We start from the raw sequence: 19,873 nt of genomic DNA, 5'->3' as shown, positions 1-19,873 counted from the left end.
TGTGAACCACCCTTCTGAAACAACTAAAACTTCTGGAGAAGATATGAAAAACATCCTTTTAAAAACATCACTGAACTAGCAAGACAATAAAAAGTCCTCAGGGTCAAATAAAATGAATGCTGGAAATAAAGTGAATGCTGGAATCCAGAGAGATAAAGCCAGATTTTACCCTAGGGGAATCAGCTAACTGGTGTTTTCGAGTTTCTGTTTGGATAGTGCAATGAGACAGGGGAGAAACCCTCATATCCGAGGTAGAAAGCATAATACAAAATTCCTACATAGAGCTGGGACCCCACACAGCCTCAACCTCAGTATAAGGGTAAACTAGAAAGTAACCTCTACCTGTCAGAAGAAGATAGGTAACTTGTTCTATCTAGCTTAGCACTAAGTGGGGGAAAAATCTTTCCGAAATTTCTGAATTCACCATGTTTGTGACATTAGTTACCACTTATTCATATTACCTGTGCAATCTGGAAAAGCTCAAGCCAAGAATTTATTTTAAGGTGGTCCTAGGAAGTTCTAGGTGGCACCTGATGGAAGCAAACACAACTCATTCCTGAACAATATACCTTTGACTCAGGTCTCAAATAATCCAACAGTTCACTTCCAATAGACACGAGCTCAAAGTCAAAAGTTTAAAAAGTTGTAAGGAAACAAGGCAATGTGAGAAACAGCCAGTAGAAACAACAGAAAGCAGAATCAGACCTGTAGAGATCTTAAGTGACTCTTCAGATGCATATTACAATATACTGTATTTGTGATATTGAAGAGTTTTAAAAGGAGACTGAAAATATAAGTATTAAAGAGGAAACTATAAACACGAATAGTATATTTGAAAAAGAGTCAAAAAGAACTTCTAGAAATAAAACATAACTAAAACTTAAAACCTATACTATTTATTGCTGCTGTAACAAACTGCCACAAAGTCAGCAGCTTAAAACAAGACAAATTTATTATTTTACAATTCTGTAGGTGCTAAATATGACACAGGCCTCATTGAACTAAAATCAATACATGAGCAAGGCTGGGTTCCTTTCCATACGAGATAGGAGAGGATCCATTTCCTTGCTTATTTGGGTTGTTGGCAGAATTAACTTCCTTGAGGTTGCAGGACTGAGGTACCCAATTTCTTGCTGGCTGTCAGCTGAAGGTCCTTCTCAGCTACTAGAGGCCACTTGCACGTCCTGGCTTGTGGCCCACTTTCTGTATCTCCAAAGCCAGTAATGGCAAGCCAAATCCTTCTCACCCTTGGACTCCACATGTAGATATATCACAGTAAAACCGTAGAATACCAAAAACAAAACAAACATCTTAAAAGCAGCCAGAGAGAAAGAGCAGATTATCTAGAAAGAAATAACAATTACACTGGCAGTCAATTCCTCAACAACAGCAATGAAATCCAGAAGAAAACGGAATAGTGTCTCCCATGTGTTAGGATAAAATAACTATACACCTAAAATTGTGCGCCAAACAAAACTCTCTTTCAAGAACGAAGGCAAGAAAAAATATTTGAATAAACATTTCATCAAAGAAGAAATACGGACGGTCAATAAGCACATGAAAAGATGTTCAGTTTCATTATTTATTAGGAAAAAGGAAATTAAAAGGACAATGAAATACCACTTCACACTTACAAAGGATGGTTATGATCACAGGATACATAATAACAAATATTGGCAAGGATGTGGAGAAACTTGAACCTTCGTAATTGCTACAGGGGATTGTAAAATCGTGCAGTGACTTTCTTTTGTTTTGTTTTTGAGACAGAGTCTTACTCTGTCACCCAGGCTGGAGTGCAGTGGTGCTCACTGCAACCTCCATCTCCTGGGTTCAAGCAATTCTCGTGCCTCAGCCTCCTGAGTAGCAGAGACCATACGCATGCACTACCACACCCAGTTAACTTTTTGTACTTTAGTAGAGAGGGGGTTTCACCATTTTGGCAAGGCTGGTCTTGAACTCCTGAGCTCAGGCAATTCGCCCACCTCGGCCTCCCAAAGTGCTGGGATTACAGGCATGAGCTGCCGCTCCCAGCCTGGTGTAGTCACTTTGGAAACCAGCTTGGCAGTTTCTTGAGATGTTAAGAGTAGATTATGACCCAATGACCCAATAACTACATAACATTCCTAGTTATCTACACAAGAGAGATGAAAAGACATGTCCACACAAAGACTTGCACATGAATGTTCATAGCAGTATTCTTAATAGCCCCAAAGTAGAACATAGTGAACTATTCATCAGCTGGTAAATGCGTAAACAAAATGTGGTACTGGAATACTATTTGGCAATAAAAACCAAGGAAGTATTAATATACGCTACAACATGGATGAACTTCAAAAACATTATGTTAAGTTAAAGAATCCAGACGTAAAGGATCACATAATGTATAATTCTACTTATGCAAAATGTCCAGAAAAGGCAAATTCACAGAGACAGAAAGTAGATTAGCAGTTGCCTGAGGTTGGGGATGACAATTGGGCACAAATGGGCCCAACATTTCTTTTTAGAGTGATGGAAATCGTATAACATTATATTGCAGTGGTAAACTCACTAGAAATCATTTATTGTTCACTTAAAATGAGATAATTTAAGATAGGCAGATTACATCTCATAAAAGCTGTTTTTCAAAAAAGGAGGGCAAAATAAGGCATTTTCATACAAGAATAGAAGAGTTTGTCACCCATAACAGAATGTCCCCTCATGGGGGAAATTCTAAAGGGTATACTTTAGAAAGGAGGAAAGTTATTCTGTTGGAAGGTTTGAAGTATTGAAAAGAATGGGCCAATGCATAGGTAAGTCTAAATAAGCATTATAGTATAAAACAATAATCATATGTCTAACTATGGGATTATAAAAGATAAAATTAAAATACTGAAATGTCAGGAGAGTGGCTATAGCTAAAGTTATTTAAGAGAAAGGAAAGTAAACGTATTCATTTTATTTATTATTTATTTATTTTAAAGAGATGGGTTCTCGCTCTGTTGCCCAGGCTGGACTTACACTCTTGGGCTCAAGCAATTCTCCTACTTTAGCTTCCCAAGGAGCTGGGACTACAGGTACATGCCACCACGCCCAGCATAAATATATGAATTTTAGACCTAAATAAGAACTGACGTTAAAATTTCTAGGGTAACTAGTAAAAGAACAGAAACAGAGTACATAATTTCCAAACTAGCAGAAGAGGAAAGAAATGAAATGGAAAATTCTTATTTAGCAAAAGGCCAAAAAGGAAGAAGAAGAAAAGCAAAACGTAGAAAGAGTGGTGTAAAAAAGCAACATTGTATATTTGTCCTTTACATTTTATATACAGTATACATATTCTTTTGTATTTATTCAACATTTAATAAAGCTATTTTAGAAGCAATAATCAGACAAGTGTACAAAGATGAATGTATATGACTTTATAACAGTATTTGTAATAATAAATCCTAGTAAAGCTTTATAAAAATCTATATAGCCAATAAAAATGGTGATGTAGCTGTATATTCATTGATCATGTGAGGTGTCATTGGGGGATTATAGAATAAAATAACATGGTACCAAACCCAGTTATGGTATGATCTAATTTTGTTGTTAATATTGTGTTTATAGGCACAGAAACAAATCTAGACGGGTATTTTTGCAGTAGGATTTTTGCATGATTAGCTTTTTCTGTAATTATTAGTTTCTTTTTGCTCTTTATTTTTCTGTATTGTTTATGCTCCTCAATAAGAATGGAGGACTTTAAGAATAAAGAATATTAAAAATCATTTTCAGTTTGAAAAACAGAGAAAAATAAACCCCCATAAGGCAAAGCCCATCACAGTTGTCAAGAAGTTAACAGAGATAAATCAGGGACAAATGTTTCAGGTTCCCTGAGATGCAGCTTACAAACCCTTACTCTTTATGCCCCGCCAGAAAGTGCCCCCTCTGCCCTTCCTCTGCGGCATACGGAAAGAGAATTCCAGCCTTCTCTCTCCTCCTTCCCTGGGGTGACTTCCACAGCCGTTTGTGGAACTTGCCACACGAATTGGCAGAAACCTAAGAGGCTGCCGGGAAAGTTATCCACGCTTCTTTGCTTATGAAAAAGCTGTGTTTGGGGGGAGTAGAGGAAATCCTATAGAGCAGCCTTTGGATTCATTTAGGAATAAAGCTGAAGAATGGAGGAGATGCTCTGTCTTCAGCATTTTTATTTGATTAGCAGTTAGAATACCACATCTGGACCCAAACATGTATACCCGAACTACCTGCATCCTTTCCAAAAGTCATGCCATGATAAATGCATAAGATGTCATGCTTCACATACAGAACTTTCAGTCAGATACAGTGATATGAGGGTCCTAGTATCAGATCTAGCAAGTGTTTGTAACTCCATCCAGAGTTGGGATATTAGCTCCATATTACCTTTAAATACATGACTTTCCCAGTAAGGATCAATGAAGTAAAAGCTAATTTTTAATGAACAAAAATGGACTATAGAGTATATTTTAGACATAACTTAAAATTCTTTTACTATTTCTGTAAGCAACCTCTATTCAGATGTTGGGGATTTGGAATATCCCAAAAGACACTTATCTTAAAAGCTGAAACATGCATGCAGTTGAATACATGAACAGAGAACATAATATTCTAGTAAAATAACACAAAAGGCATTTGAAACTCATTGCTACATTTTGAAATATGACACAATCCCAGTTTTAAAAAGTCATATAAAGTACTGTATAAGAAAAATACACATGTAACAAACCTGCACGTTGTGCACATGTACCCTAGAACTTAAAGTATAATAAAAAAAAAAAGAAAGAAAGAAAAACACAAATAAGTCTGAGAGGAAAGTTCAATGAAAATAGCTGATGAGACAACAAAATGAAGTTGACAACAAAATGAAGTTAACAACAGTCAAGGTTCCCCATGCTATTATATACCTTTTCAGAAATTTAAATTTGTATGTGATTCATATTACTCCATGAGCTCTCTCTAGCATTAGGTACACTACAGATAGAATATGTGGATGAAGTGCTATGTCAGGGAAGACAGATGTGTCACCATGGCTGACATCTTAGAGAGCCATGAAATACCGGGTAAACCTGGGTAACATTAAACCTCTGACTTTATCATGAACTCTGTGCATTCACATTTCCTTGGAGCCCCAGAGCTCTTTGGTTCCTGTATCAAACAAATCCAAAACCTTATTATTTTAGTTCTCCCTTATCCCTCTCCTGGACTGTTCCTTGCCCCATCTACTTTAGTGACATCGATGTCTGCCCAGATGCCCAACTGAGAACCCTCAGAGATGGCTTCCTTCTTGCTGTGACTCCCCAGACCTTCTTAGTTTCCAAGACCTAGTTCCAAATCATTTCCAGCATCCCCTCCCCGTGACCCACTGTCATCCCCACTGCCTTCAGTTCTGCCCCTAACTTCCTGATCATCCTCTGTGGGTGGCACTGCCATCACCTCCTAACACATCCTCCTGCCTCCATCCACTGTTCCAAGGTTAAGTTTTGACATTTCAAAAGTGATTATTACATTTATTCAAAGACTCCCCATAACCTTCAGGATGAAATCTGAAGTCCTTCACGTGGTATACAAACCTTTTTCATCACTAAGTCTTTTTCTATCTCCAGCTTCTGCTCTTGCTTCTTTCTTCCCACACTCTACCCTGTGCTGTGTTACCTGAAGCTCATCAAGCATTCCATGACTCCCCTCATATTCTTTGATTGTTCCCAAGCTATCTCCACTGCCTGGAATGCTCTGCCCTCATTTCTTCATCCATTATAGCTCATTCCTAACTAGCTATTAATATTAAGCTCAGCTTAGATGTCTTCACCTCTAGACAGCCTTCCCTAGACTTTCTCCCTATGTGTGTGCACCGCTCTCAGTGCTTGCTTTTCTTTTTGTACTTGTCATTCTGTACATGATGACATGCTTGTTTATCTTCATTCTAACTTCAGCCTGAATTACGGGATGGCAGGAAAAGGCTTAAATCTCTGTATACAAAATGCTAATTTCCATCACCTCATGCAAGCAGAAATGGCCATGTAGAAGGTAGAGTAGGTTAAGTACATTTAAATAAATCATTAAATAACCATATTCCAATTTAAAATATTGCCCCAAACTCTTTTGGCAAAACCTTCAAAAGCCACACTCTGCATCAGCCACTCCACTCTTTAAACACCCCCCTCCCTCATGCTTTAGGTGTACTGGACCTGGTTCCCAGAACACCCCACACACGTTCACGTTTGCATTCCCTTCCTTGGACTGTTCCTTGGTGTGTGCATCCCAGTCTGAGTCTTGGTCCTTACTGCTCATTATGTTCCTCTTCTTTGCACTTTGTCCTTGGCCCCAGTCCTGCAGTCACTTCCTTCCCACCTCATCTCCAATCTGAGAAACTCCTGCACATCCTTTAAGACAGCGATCCCCAACCTTTCTGGCACCAGGGACTGGTTTTGTGGAAGACATTTTTCCATGGACTGGAGGGGAGGGGGCGGAAGGTTTGGGGATGATTCAAGCACATTACCTTTATTGGGCACTTTATTTCCATTATTATTACATTGTAATATATAATGAAGTAATTATACAACTCACCATCATGTAAATCTGTGGGATCCCTAAGCTTGTTTTCCTGCAACTAGACGGTCCCATCTGGGGGTGATGGGAGACAGTGACAGATCATCAGGCATTAGATTCTCATAAGGAGCGCACAACCTAGATCCCTGGCATGCGCAGTTCACAGTAGGGTTCTCGCTCCTATGAGAATCTAACGCCACCACTGATCGGAGAGGAAGTGGAGCTCAGGCGGTAGTGCTCACTCACCTGTCACTCACCTCCTACTGTGTGACCCAGTTTCTAACAGGCCACGGACTGGTATTGGTCTGTGGCCCAGGGGTTGTGGACCCCTGCTTTAAGGCACAACTTAAATGGAGCCTCTCTCACTAGCTTTCTTTGATTCCTAAGTTGGAATTGATTGCTCCTTCAGCTGTGTCATCATAGCAATGTACACATACCCTGATTTTAGAGTTTACCACATTGTACCTCATCAGCATTTGCCATTCATCATCTTCCCCAATAGACAATGTGCTCCAAGAGCACAGACTGCATCTTACTCATCTTTGTATCCCGGGGTTAGCCAGACAGTAAGTTCTCAATAAATGTTTTTTTGTTGAATTGAGGCCAATTGGCTTGCATTTTATTAAACCTCAAATATAAAGGACAGCAATTCTTAAATATTTAAAGGGCATGAAAATGTACATATTCCTTCTTATGGTAAAAACATAGCATATTGTTATTATTGTTTTTTGATTTCCTGGCACCTTTCAATTGTGTGTGTGTGTGTGTGTGTGTGTGTTTGTGTGTGTGTGTGTGTTTGTGTATAAATGCCTTATTATAACTTTTGTATTCATTTCTAATAATGAATTAGGAACATTCATTTCTAATTATTATATATCTATTATATAATATGACAAGATAATATAATAATAAATACATCTATAGATATTAGAAATATCTATCTCTCTTTGAGTCCTTGACAATTGATAAGTTCATTTGTTTTCATAGGTTATTTTCATAGGATTCCCCCTCTCAGAGTTATTTGTATTTTTCTTATACTTTATACGACTTCTAAAAACTGTGGTCATGCCCTACTTCAAAATTCAGGAATGGGTTGCAAATGCCTTTTGTGCCATATATACATAGTCCTCAAAATACAGGAGAATCAGAAAGATATAATTTGAGAGTGAAGTAAAGCTATTCTTCTTATTATATTATTTTATCAATGCAGATCTTTAATGATTAAAGACAAGAAAACCACAGTAAATTTCCATTCTTGCTGAGAAAAGCAGAGTTCATTCTTCCTACCTGTTCTAGCTACAAAAACAAACAAACAAACAAACAAACAAACAAAAACCCAGAAAGCCCCCATATCCAAATCCTCAGGTGCTCTCTCAGTCACCTTCAACTTGAGCCCTCCGTGGAAGCGTGCTCAGCACCAGAGGCTAGGTCCCAACAGCGCACACCATTGCAAAGATGACCATTTTGCTCTCTGCTAACTCTGGTCAAGTTCACTGGTGCTCCAAGGAGAGGCTGATGGAGATGCTGCTGCTGCTAGATCCCACCTAACAAATCATTTTCATGGTGAGTGATTTAATTTTTTATGAGATGATCTGAACCCAGGCCTGAAAACATAGATGTTGAGAAGAAGCCTTGAAAAGTTGATCCACTGTGAATAAGAGCTAGCCAAGCTCTCCCCAACACACATTTTATTATGCACAGAATGTCATTCCCTGGTATTCCAGGGCTGAACAACTCACATTTCTTTTTCCACAATGTGATTTTATGTTTGCAAAGATATGAAAGGTAGAAGCCTAGTTAGCTAGCTATAACGGAGAATTGCAAATCTCTCTATATGCCACAAAAGCCCAAGGGCTTTCAGGAGGACAGTCCTCATAAATGCTCTGAGATGAAGAACAAGAACTATAATATTCCTTGAGGGTTGGTTCTAAGTTATTTCTTGAAGAAAATTTCTCTTTAGAGTAAATATGGGAAGCTCAGATTGCCCTTGTAGCTTGGTGGTTCTGGGAAGTCAGGGTCATGGATAATATAAATGCAAAACAACTGAAAAACAGAGCTGTCTATGAAATAAACAACTACCTAATGAGATATTAGTGTGCCATAATATCCAAATTAGTCTAGATTTACATATATCTTTGCACATGAAATATCAATGAGCATAAATTTTTTAAAAAATCTAAATCTCAAAAGTGTCCTCGAATACTCAAAGGAATACATTTCAGTTTGTATTGCATTGAAATGAATATAAAGGTTGTAATAAGGCATTTGATAAATTTCAGAAGGTAAAGAAACATACATAACCACTGATGAGAAAAAGAGTGAAAATAAGCAACCATTTTTGACATTGAGAGAGTTGAATTTGCAGAGTCTTTGGTACCTTATAAATCTACATAATAAAATGTGAATAAACTGTGTATTTTCATGGTTCCTATCACTATGCTATCTAAACTCTTGAGAGAGATTTTACTTATTTTAAAGCATTTATTCACCTTGATTTCCCCTCCACTTCAGAGATTCTGCATTCTTATGCAATGACTGAGGAGAGAGACTTGTGATTCGCCCTGCCCAAATCTCCCTCTTCTCTCAAATTTATGGATGCTAACTTCAGCGTGAAGATTCCAATCAACAGGAGGCATCAAGTTCTCCATCAAGGCCCAATTATAGTCTGTCATCAAGTGATGGCCGGGCACTGTGGCTCATGCTTATAATCCCAGCACTTTGGGAAGCCGAGGTGGGTGATTACTTGAGGTCAGGAGTTTGAGACCAGCCTGGCCAACAAGGTGAAACCCTGTCTCTACTAAAAATACAAATATTAGCTGGGCATGGTGGCACATGCCTGTAGTCTCAGCTATTCGGAAGGCTGAGACATGAGAATTGCTTGAGCCTGGGAGATGGAGGTTGCAGTGAGCCAAGATTGCCCCACTGCACTCCAGCTTGGGCAACAGAGTGAGACTCTGTCTCGAAACTAAACCAAACAAAAACAAACCAACAAAAATAAGCAAGAATGCTGTTGAACACCATGGATGGTCAGATAAATTAATGATTCCTCTGGTTGGGGACATTCACACAGACTTAGCCAGCATATCTTAGAGAGTCCTCTCTTATGGCTGAAGCTGTTATCTCTGCACACATGCCTTCAAATCTTTCACCTGGGCTCCAGTCCGTATTTCTCACCCCATTCAGATATATCCCATGTTCTTTCCCAGCTCAACATGCCCCCAACATAACTCTGTAACTTCTCTAACATACTCCTGTTCCAAACTCCTCCACTACCCCAGCTCCCAGACAAGCAACGTCAGGGGCATCTTTGACTCCTTCTTTCATTTCACTCAGAGCTTGGAGAGTTACATCTTGCTGGAGCTGGGTGAAGACCAGAGGTGGGTTTCAGCTGGGATGCTTCGTCTGTTATTGCTTACTGCTTCCTGGTGGCCGGTGGGGGAACAGCAAGGGGCATAGCGAAGTCCTCCAAGAAGGCAAGCTCACTTGCCAGGATGAGTAGGGGCAGGATTCCATCCACGAGATAATTCAGAGCCAGAGGAAAGAAGAATCGAACCTAGGACAAGGCTTACTCAGAGACCAAAAAAATTACCAAACACGGAGCTGCAGAACAGAGCTGACCGCCTAAGCAGGAACCAGAAATGGGCAAAAGATTTAGTGGGGAAAAGGGATCAGGGTGGGTGGGAGAGACCCCAGGGCAGACCATATGGGAAGTTGAGGATGAAGAGAGATCAGAGGAGGACCATAGGTCTTACCGGTCCGCCAGTTGCTCTAGTGGATATAATCCCCCATTTTAGGCACGGGTCCAGGACTTTCTACTTGACCTCAGTAGTGTGGTGAAAAGTTGCAAGATCCTGACACTATTTTGGGAGAAGCTCGCTTACGGCATCCTGCAGCATGCATGCCAGCGACACCATGTGGGTCTCTGGACAGAGCTGTGAAGAGAGACTTGACAAAACACAAAAGGCTTGCCATGCCCTCTCTAGCCCACCAGTGTGCAGCAAGAAACAGATAACAGCCACAGAAGAAGGTTCTCAGCCACTGCTCTGCGTTCGCTAAGTCCTATCAATCCCCTCTTGAGACCTGTCCTGCAGCTTCACTGCACCCCACGATCATCCCTATTCTAGGCCTGCATCCTCACGCACCTGGACTTACCCACAGGGTACCCAACCCAAGGTGTCGATTAGTCACCATGGGTGCTCTAGATGAGGCGGAGAGATGAGCCTTGTCACATGGCAGAGAGCTTGTCTTTTATTCTAACTGCTGTGGGGAGCCATTTAGATGGAGGAGAAGCAGAGAAGAAGTAGATGGAGGAGATTCAGTTTGGGGCTTTTAAGGTCAAGCTGCCTGAAAGACATGCCAGTGGGTGTCACGTAGAAATTGTATAAATGACTATGGAGCACAGAGGAAAGGTCTAGACAATATATATGTGGCATGTTGATGTTCTAAAGGCCATTGGCATAGATGAGCTCTATTCAGGAAGGAAGGTGGAAATGACTATAAAAGAGGTTAAAATGTGAGTAGAACATAGGCCATAGATTTACAGGCATGTGAAGGGAAGGGAAGACTCTTTGAAGCAAGAGAGATACTAGATCACACTGCTACCTGGACCATACACTGAAGGGTGATGCTATTAAAGTCATGCTTTGCAGCCTTTTGCATTTTGCAACATATTTTGTTACTCTGTCACAGTGTGATTTTGCCACTGAGGACTGAGAACCTGCTGAGCCGGACAGCAGGAGAATCCTTTGAAGAGGAGCCCCGGCTCTGGTGAGGTGTTCATCTGTGTCAAATACTAAGTTCCTTCTTAGTATTAAGTAAGTATAACCACCATGTAACAGTATAACCACTGTTTCTCGGTGATTTCTCTGGGATGTGTTGGCAACACCATAGTGAAGCGGTTGAACAGAGCTGCCTTGATAGATTATATTCAGAAGGCTAGTACATTCCTTTCGGAGAGGCACCAGAGTGGCTTCAAGTTGCCATCAGATTTTAGACCAAGGTCTACAGAGCTAGCGTTATGTCCACACTTTATAACAATTTTATTGAATGGGTTGGACTCAGTATAGGGTAAGGGAGAAGTGATTTCATTCTTTACCACATTGTACTGAGTTTAGCTTATCAGAGCAGATTAAAGACTACTTTGCATGTCTTTGTGTAAATAAATATGAAAACCTAGATGAAACAAATAATTTCCTAGGAGAACACAACTGACAAAATAATTGACTACAGCGGTGACAGAGGAATATGAAAGATATCAAAGAACTAGCCCTGAGCCCAGATGGTTTCACAGGAGAATTCTACCAAACTTTAAAGCATCCAATACTACATAAATTGTTCCAGAGCTTAGAAAAACGTCCACATTTTTACAAAGCAAATACAACATTGATTAGTAATTAAACCTGATAAAGATGCCACAAAAAACTCTAGGCCACTCTTACTTGTGAATATCAATGCAAAATTCCCCAGGGAACCATTAATAGAGTCTATCACTACATTAGCAGAAGAATAATACATCAGAACCTAGTGGTATTAATTTCAGATTATCTGTAGAAAGTTTGAGTTAGGAAATCCATTAATATAATTCACTAACTTTTTAGGTGTTTGGGGGAAAATCATGTGATTATTTCCATAAAGGTTGAAAGGTATTCAACAAAATTCAACACCAATTTCTGACAACAACAGAAAAATACACATGCAACAATAGCTAGGACAAGCTCAGAAAAAAAAAGAGCAATGAGGGGAGACTATAAAACTGTCAGACAATAAAACATCCTGGAAACTAGCTAAATTTAAAACAGAGTGCTACAAAATAGAAAGGAAAACAGAATAGAAAGTCCAGAAATGGACCCAAGTACCTATGGAAGGAAATTCTATGTTAAAGGAAGCAGGAGGCCGAGGCTGGCAGATCACCTCTGGTCAAGAGTTCCAGACCAGCCTGGTCAACATGGTGAAACCCATTCTCTACTAAAATACAAAAATTTGCCAGGCTTGGTGGCCTGTGCCTATAATCCCAGCTACTCAGGAGGCTGAGGCAGGAGAATCACTTGAACCCGAGAGGTGCTGCAGTGAGCTGAGATCGTGCCACAGCACTCTAGCCTGGGCAACGCAGCAAGACTCTGTCTAAAAAAAGGAAAAAAAAAATCACTGGTGATAAGATAACTGGATTGCTATTTGGAAAAAGAATTTCATCCATACTTATTCCACAATAAATTCCTAATGGGTAAAAGAACTAAATGTAAAAAATGAAACCCTACAAGCACTAAAAGAAAATGTAGATGATTCCTTTACACCCTGATGAGGGAAGAAGCTTTCTTACTATTACTAAAAATCCAGATGTAACAACAGCAAGAACAGAATTTGTGTAGTCATACATTTGACTGCATAAAAACAAAACGAAACAACAATAACACTTCTACCTGATCAATGGGGGGAAAATCACAAGCAAAGCTAAATAAACTGAGAAAACTATTTGCAATCCATATCACAAACAAAGGGTTGTTATCCTTAACATATAAATAAATCCTACAATTAAATAAAAAGAATAAAAACTCCATTGGAAAGAAATAGACAGACTATATATAAATAGCCTTAAGTATATGAAAATTTTCTCAGTTTCACTCAAAATAAGAGAAGTGAACTAAAACTATGCTGAGATAACATTTTTCACAGTCATATTGGTGAAGATTCAAATGCCTCTCCAGTGCTCTGTTGATGACATTCTGAAGAAACGGGCACTCTCACAGACTGCAAGTAAAAGTACAAAATAGTATAACCCTATGTAAGGGAATTTGACAATATTTACTAAATCTTGATCTAGCCCTCCCACCCATAACAATTTACCCTGAAAATACATCTCCAATAATATGAGAGTCCATAAGCATAAAGTTATCAATGGAAGAATTACTTGAGATAGCAAAATACTGGAAGCAACCTAAATGCCCATCTACAGGCAAATGGTTGAACAAACTATGATCCATATAAACAATGAAGTAGCCTGCAGCTGTCAAAAAATAATGGGGAAGATATCTATGACCTGATATGAAGTGATTTACAGGATACATTGTTAAGTGAAAAAAGTAAGACACAATACAATAGATATAGCATGGCAACTTTGTATAAGAAAGAAAGGGTAATAACAATATGTATATATGTACCTGCACATGCAAAAAGAAACACAGGGAAGATAAACCAGAAACTGTGTTTGGTTACCCATAAAATAAGAGGGAAATGGGTTGAAAGGGTCTGAGACTTCTCTAAGAACAACTTACTGTCAAGTTGTAACTTTTGAACCATGTTCATATTTTACATATTCAAAACAATAGCATGTGTAGGGGGAAACTCTTAAATGTAATACAAACAGAAACAAATAAACATAACTATATATCAATTGATAGCATAACCACACAGAAAAAAAATCATTAATCCAAGTGACTTTTGAACACAATACTCTGTATACTTAGTGGAATATACCCTAAGGACAAAAAGAACTGCAAAGATATCTTGACCTCTACTGAAAAGGTTTGTTGCTGGTAGTGGTACTGGCATAGTAATTGCAAGTAAATGAATACACATATTGAAGTTGCTGGGAACCAGAGTTTTTACAGTGGGAGAAAGGAGATATCAACGTGGGATAGGGGAAGACAAAGAACAATCCTGAGGTATACAATTGGAATTAGAGTTATTTGTATTAACTCATGATGTTTTAAAAAATACATGCTTCCTAGCTCTATCCACTGAGAGGGCATAAAAGCACAGACACACAGAGAAATATATGTGATTATATACAGATATAGCTGTAGATATATAAACATACAGAGATACAAATATAGAAGGAGAAAAAGCAAATGGATCAAAACGTTAACAATTGCTGGATCTCAATGGAACGTATGAATGTTTACTGTATGGCAACTTTTCTAAGAGTTTGTAATCATCCCAAATAAAAAGTCAAGGGAAAAATAGTTTGTCTTTGTCTCCAATCGCTTTTACATTTGAGTTGTACTTCTCTGGACTTTTTCTAGCCCTGGTTCATCTTTCTTGAGAGCTGGTGAGTGAAACAGGCTGCGGTGAACAAGGCCTAGGCACACCATCACCCTGGCTGAGGGTGAGATGGTTTCATCTTGTTAGAATCCTGTGGATTATCCAGGAACCCGCTCTCATGACTCCCCAGTCTCTTGTCAAGGATGGAATTAAAGTTCAGAGCTCTCATATGAGAACATTTTCAGTCACAAATTGGCAAGTGCATTAAGACTTATCAGTGGTTTCTCTGCCCACTCACGTGAACTTGTAGGATCTTTCTGTGGAATCTCCTCATTGATCACATCTTTCACACTCTAGAAGAATTTAGCAGCACTGATCAGTCAACAAATACTTCCTGAGCACCAGGCACTGCTATAGCAGAAGGGATGCAGCAGTGAAAACACAAAAGTTTCAGGTGTAGTGGAACTTACGGTTTCCTGGTGGTTGTTGGACAAGAACAAATCAGTAACTAAAGTGTAGGGTATGAGGCCGGGCGTGGTAGCTCACGCCTGCAATCCCAACACTTTGGGAGGCCGAGATGGGTGGACTCACCTGAGGCTGGGAGTTCGAGACCAGCCTGACCAATATGGAGAAACCCTGTCTCTACTAAAAATATATAAAAATTAGCCAGGCGTGGTGGCGCATGCCTGTAATCCCAGCTACTTGGGAGGCTGAGGCAGGAGAATCGCTTGATCCTGGGAGGCAGAGGTTGTGGTGAGCCAAGATTGTGCCATTGCACTCCAGCCTGGGCAACAAGAGTGAAATGCCGTTTCCAAAAAAAAAGAAAAAAAAAATGTAGAGTATGTCAGTGGGAGATACAAACTATAGAGAAGAGCAGGCCAGGCAGACAAGGTCTTGGGCAGGGCTTGCAGAGTGGGTTGCAATCTTTAAATAGCACGACCAGAGTGGGCATCACTGAAAAGGCTACATCTAAGCAAAGACCGGAAGAGGTAAAAGGGTGATCCACTGTGATATCTAAGAGCAGGGAGGTTCCTGGAAGTGCAAGTGTCCTGTGGCAGGTGCTGTCTGGCCTGTCTGAGTAACAGGAAGCTGTCTGGCCTGAGTAACAGGAGCTAAGTGGGCACAAAGGTGGGAGAGGACTGAAAGGGCCAGGGTGGGGAGGTAGAGGGCAGTGGCACTATGTGGCTTTGTAGGTCATCTGTATATAGGTCACTGTCGGTCTTTGACCTTGACGCAGAGTGTCACGGGAACCTTGGGAGGATTCTGAGCGGAGGGTTGACATGGTCTGACTCACATTTTTAAAGTCTCAGCTAAAGCAAAACAACTTTCCTATGCTCCCTCTTTCATAAAATGTAAGAGTTGATTGTCAACCCGATCCCTGAGGAATCCTTTTTATTTCTTCACTTCTTTCCCATCCCCAGATAACTTATGAAAGCCTCCTTAAATAACAGCAAGAGCTGTCACCAACGAGTCCTCGTGGTTCCATCATGGGGGTGGAACGGAGCATTGGCATTTGTAGGTATTTTCAATCATGTCCCCATCTTTGAAGATGAAAAGCAGCCTGGGCGAGATGAGAGGATATGGAGAAGGTGGAATCAATGCGGGTGTAAAGAGGCCAAAAGTGCATCCTCATACAGGGAGCTAGGAGGCGGGGTCAGAGGTGGGAAGACAAGGAAATTGGCAGCAAACTGGGACTCCTGGGACATCTAGCAAGGCCAGGGAAATGTCCATGTCCAAACCCAGAGAATTATTAAAATCACAACAGTATGCCAGGGACTAGGAGAGAGGAATGCCCCACTCTTAGGGCATTCTCAGCTTAGAATCTGTCAGAGGAGTCCTGGTTTCTCCCATTTCCTGAAACCATTTTCCTGAATGTAAACCTTGTGGCTTTTCATCAGGGGGCCGCAGAGGGCATGCGGTCCATTCCAAAGGATTCCGGTTCTGGTGCTTGCGTTTAGTAGGGAACTCTAAAGACAGAAGGGATGACATCTCATCCCAAGGAGCTTGGGACTGGGGAGCATTTCTTCCCTAGTTGATGAGTGAAGCAGGGACCTCATGCAGAGCTAAGCCCCTCCATTCTTTCCTTCTGGGGCTGTGCATCTGTGTCGGGTGCTCAAGTGCTCACTGCACTGCACCCACCACAGGCAGAGCATGACAAAAGGATGCAGATGAGCAAGTTAGGGGTGGGGGGGGCCTGAGAGAGAGGACCAGGCAGAAATATGATTCTTCACCCTTCCATCTGTTCTCGCCTGGCTTTTTAGATTCTATTTATGAGCATTATATTCTTAATGAATTTTTGAAGAAAGAGATGAGGAGCTGGCAGACCACTCTCCTGTCGGTGGAGAACACCGCTACCACTAACACCAACTGGTTTTATGACACGACAGAGGAGAAATAATCAATGCATAAATTAGAACTTAACGTTGTCATAAACACTGGAGCATCAGGATTTAGTGAGAGGAGGGCAGGCCAAGATATGACAAAGTTGTAATTGGGAGACAGGAAGCGACACTATTTTTCAAAGTAAAATAAAAAAAGGGGGAAAGGAGAGAGATTAGGAGAGAAAATGAAATGCACCGTCTTTGCCAGGCTGAGTTACAAATGACCCCTTCAAATTAAAAAATGCCAGCGACTTACGTGATATCAGCATTAGGGTGAAGCCCAAAGACTTCAGGGTTATCTAAGGATGGCAGTGACTGGATGTATTCAAAATACTGGTCTAAGGTTTTGCACACAGGGATTTTATATCCAGTATAAAAGCAGAATGATGGTTCAAACATCTTCTCACTGAACCAGACCTGTATGTGAGAGAAAACAAAAGAAATAAAATTGATGAGCATCTAAATGAAAACTGCTACAAGAAAGGACAGAGGGGTCACCTTATTTCCATTTTAATAGAGTTTTTAATACTGATTTTGAGAGTGTCTTAACAATACTACTGATAGAATAATTAGCACATATATGGAGAAAAGAGAGAGGCCAGAACACAATTTGACCTGGCCTCCGTTTAACACCAAAGAGGATATTCACTAAGAGTAAGGACCAGAGAGCAACTCTACAAACCCATTCTCTAATTGAGTCATTTGACAACTCTCAATTCCACTTTAGCAGTAGGAACATACTGCAAAGTCTGTGAGGCCATACCCCCACACGCAAGAGAGTATCTGGGCATTTTCATCACCCCACTTCTCCCCAAAGTGGGGCTCATACCAGGAGGATGTCCTTATGCGCAGTTTCACTCACACAGCACTGAGCCCCAGCACACGGCCAGGAGGGCTCCATGCAAACTCTCCCCTCCCACCTTGCGCTGAAGAGCTTCATTTGCTAATTATGTCCCTGTACACAAGAAGTAAATGTATTCAGCTGCCTTGCTGTTTGCCTTAAGACATCCCTTTCTTATTCCATATGAATTATCTTTAACAAAACAGTGAGAGAACAAATATATGGTTAGTGTGAATAGACTTATTCTCAGAAAGGAAAAAAAAACGATGCTAAATGCCTATGAACCAGATGGGAGGCAATGACTTACGTCTCCCAGAGCAATTTTCCCAGTGGGGAAGGAAATAATGGGAAGACAGGAAGAGTGGAAATGCAGGCACGACATCTGAATTACTCAGAGCACTTGACAGGAAAGAGGGACGGTGCCTTACTCTGGTTGGTCACAGGTTCTCTAGTACCTTCCCTCCATCTCCTTCCTCCAGCTCTTTTTAGATCCAGTGATTGCTCTGAAATACCCTGTGTACTGATTCTCTCTCTGTTTTATCCTATTCAACTCCTATGCATGAGCAGGCTGAGTTTAGAACCAGAACAGAATGAAAGAGAAGAGACACACAGTCCTTTCTTTCAAGGAGCTTGTGACCCAGTGGAGGGATGAGCCAATTACTTAATAACCACAATACAAAGTGCACTAAGGCAAGAGTCAGAAGGAAATAAAAATAAGCAAAGTACTAAGGAGGTTTAAAGCAGGAACAAGAACATCCAGGTGAATGTCAGCTGAGGTACTCTCAAGGAGGTGATTTTTGGAGATAAGCCTTGAAGGAGAGGATTTTGACAGGAGAACTTGGAATGGGGAGGTCACATAAGCAAAGGTATAGAACAACTGATGCAAAAATGAGAAGCAGGTTAAGGGAATAATGGAATATAGGGTGAACACAATGTAGTCATAAGAGATAGGACAGGAAGGGTGAGGTGAGGTCTACCATGGATGACTGTTGATGTCAGGGTGAGGACTGGTGATTAATTTAAGAAATGGAGAGTAGTTAAAAGTTATTAAAGAGAACAGTGTTATGAGCATGGTCATTACTTAGAAATATTAGATTTTTCACAATGCAGATGACTTAAATTGCAGGAAGACACCCTAAGGGGGCAAAGGCCATGGATCCTCAGCACACAGATAACAAATGACCACACCAAATTCTGTGTTGCCAGATGACGTGTATGTGTAAGAGCAAAATGAAGTTTCTTCCTGTTTTCCCAGCACTTTATACACACACAAATAGCTGAGTTTCACCAAATTTGGAGGCTATTTTGGGGCAAAGTCAAAATATGAAATAAGAAATCTACACGGAGCTACTATGTGAGCAGTCATCCCCCACAAACACCCAATACAGTTCTGCAATTGGTTTTAGCAGAGAGACTCTGTAAGATGCTGAGAACAGAGAAAACAAGGTTCAAAGAAAAGCCTGAGATTGAAAGTCAGAGGGACAGGGGATGCCATATGCAGGCCTGAGTTTACAGTGGAACTGCTTCTCCCATGGGCAACTCTGGATGACACGGTTGGGGTAAAGTGGAGGCAGTGCAGGCAGGTAGCTAGCTGGTCAGAAGGCAAGCCTGGGGCTGAGGATGAGATCAAACAGGTGAAGGCAGGGTGTGGGGGCTGTGGGGCTTTTGTGCAGCCTTTCTCAAGAGGGTTGCTGCTCCCAGGTTTGTGTGGTAAGCTCATGCCCTTAGGGTCGGAGACCCAAACTCACATCTGGTTACTGATGACCATCTGCAACAGGTCTAAGCTAGACAGAAATGAATGAGGGAAAGCAACAAGACAGGAGGTTGGAGAGGATGTAGGGCAAAGAGAAGATTCAGTAGGATAAGGAAGTGGGGTGTCCAACAGTCAGAGAATTGAAGCCACTGAAGGCTATGCTACTCTTAGGGAAGTCCTGAGAGAGGGGGAGGGTATGAGCCCACAGAAGTTACTCAGGGGAAAATGAATGGGAAAATAGTAGGATGAACTTTTGACTTCAGGCACTAATTGCTGAGAATGGAGTCCAGAGAAACCAGAATCAGATGACAGAAGGGAGTAACATAACTCAGGTGAGGAGGAGCTGCTGTTACTTGGGAACAGCCAATCAACTGGGGC

The 19,873-nt window shown here is 40.8% G+C and overlaps 1 protein-coding gene across 2 annotated transcripts in view; it reads right to left on the bottom strand.

The window, feature by feature from the left end:
- The window catches only part of DNAH8 (dynein axonemal heavy chain 8), a 322,639-nt gene that overhangs the window by 25,414 nt on the left and 277,352 nt on the right, over positions 1-19,873 (bottom strand). For both annotated transcript variants that reach the window (XM_025382614.1, XM_025382615.1), the window contains one exon: positions 17,158-17,318. In XM_025382614.1, coding sequence (XP_025238399.1) covers positions 17,158-17,318 — 161 coding nt within the window. The remainder of the gene's footprint in view (positions 1-17,157; positions 17,319-19,873) is intronic.

Source organism: Theropithecus gelada, chromosome 4 (genome assembly GCF_003255815.1).
Source record: "Theropithecus gelada isolate Dixy chromosome 4, Tgel_1.0, whole genome shotgun sequence".
In the NCBI taxonomy this organism is placed as follows: domain Eukaryota; kingdom Metazoa; phylum Chordata; class Mammalia; order Primates; family Cercopithecidae; genus Theropithecus; species Theropithecus gelada.
Note: the sequence above shows the minus strand (reverse complement) of the source record. Positions and strands in the feature narration are given on the sequence as shown.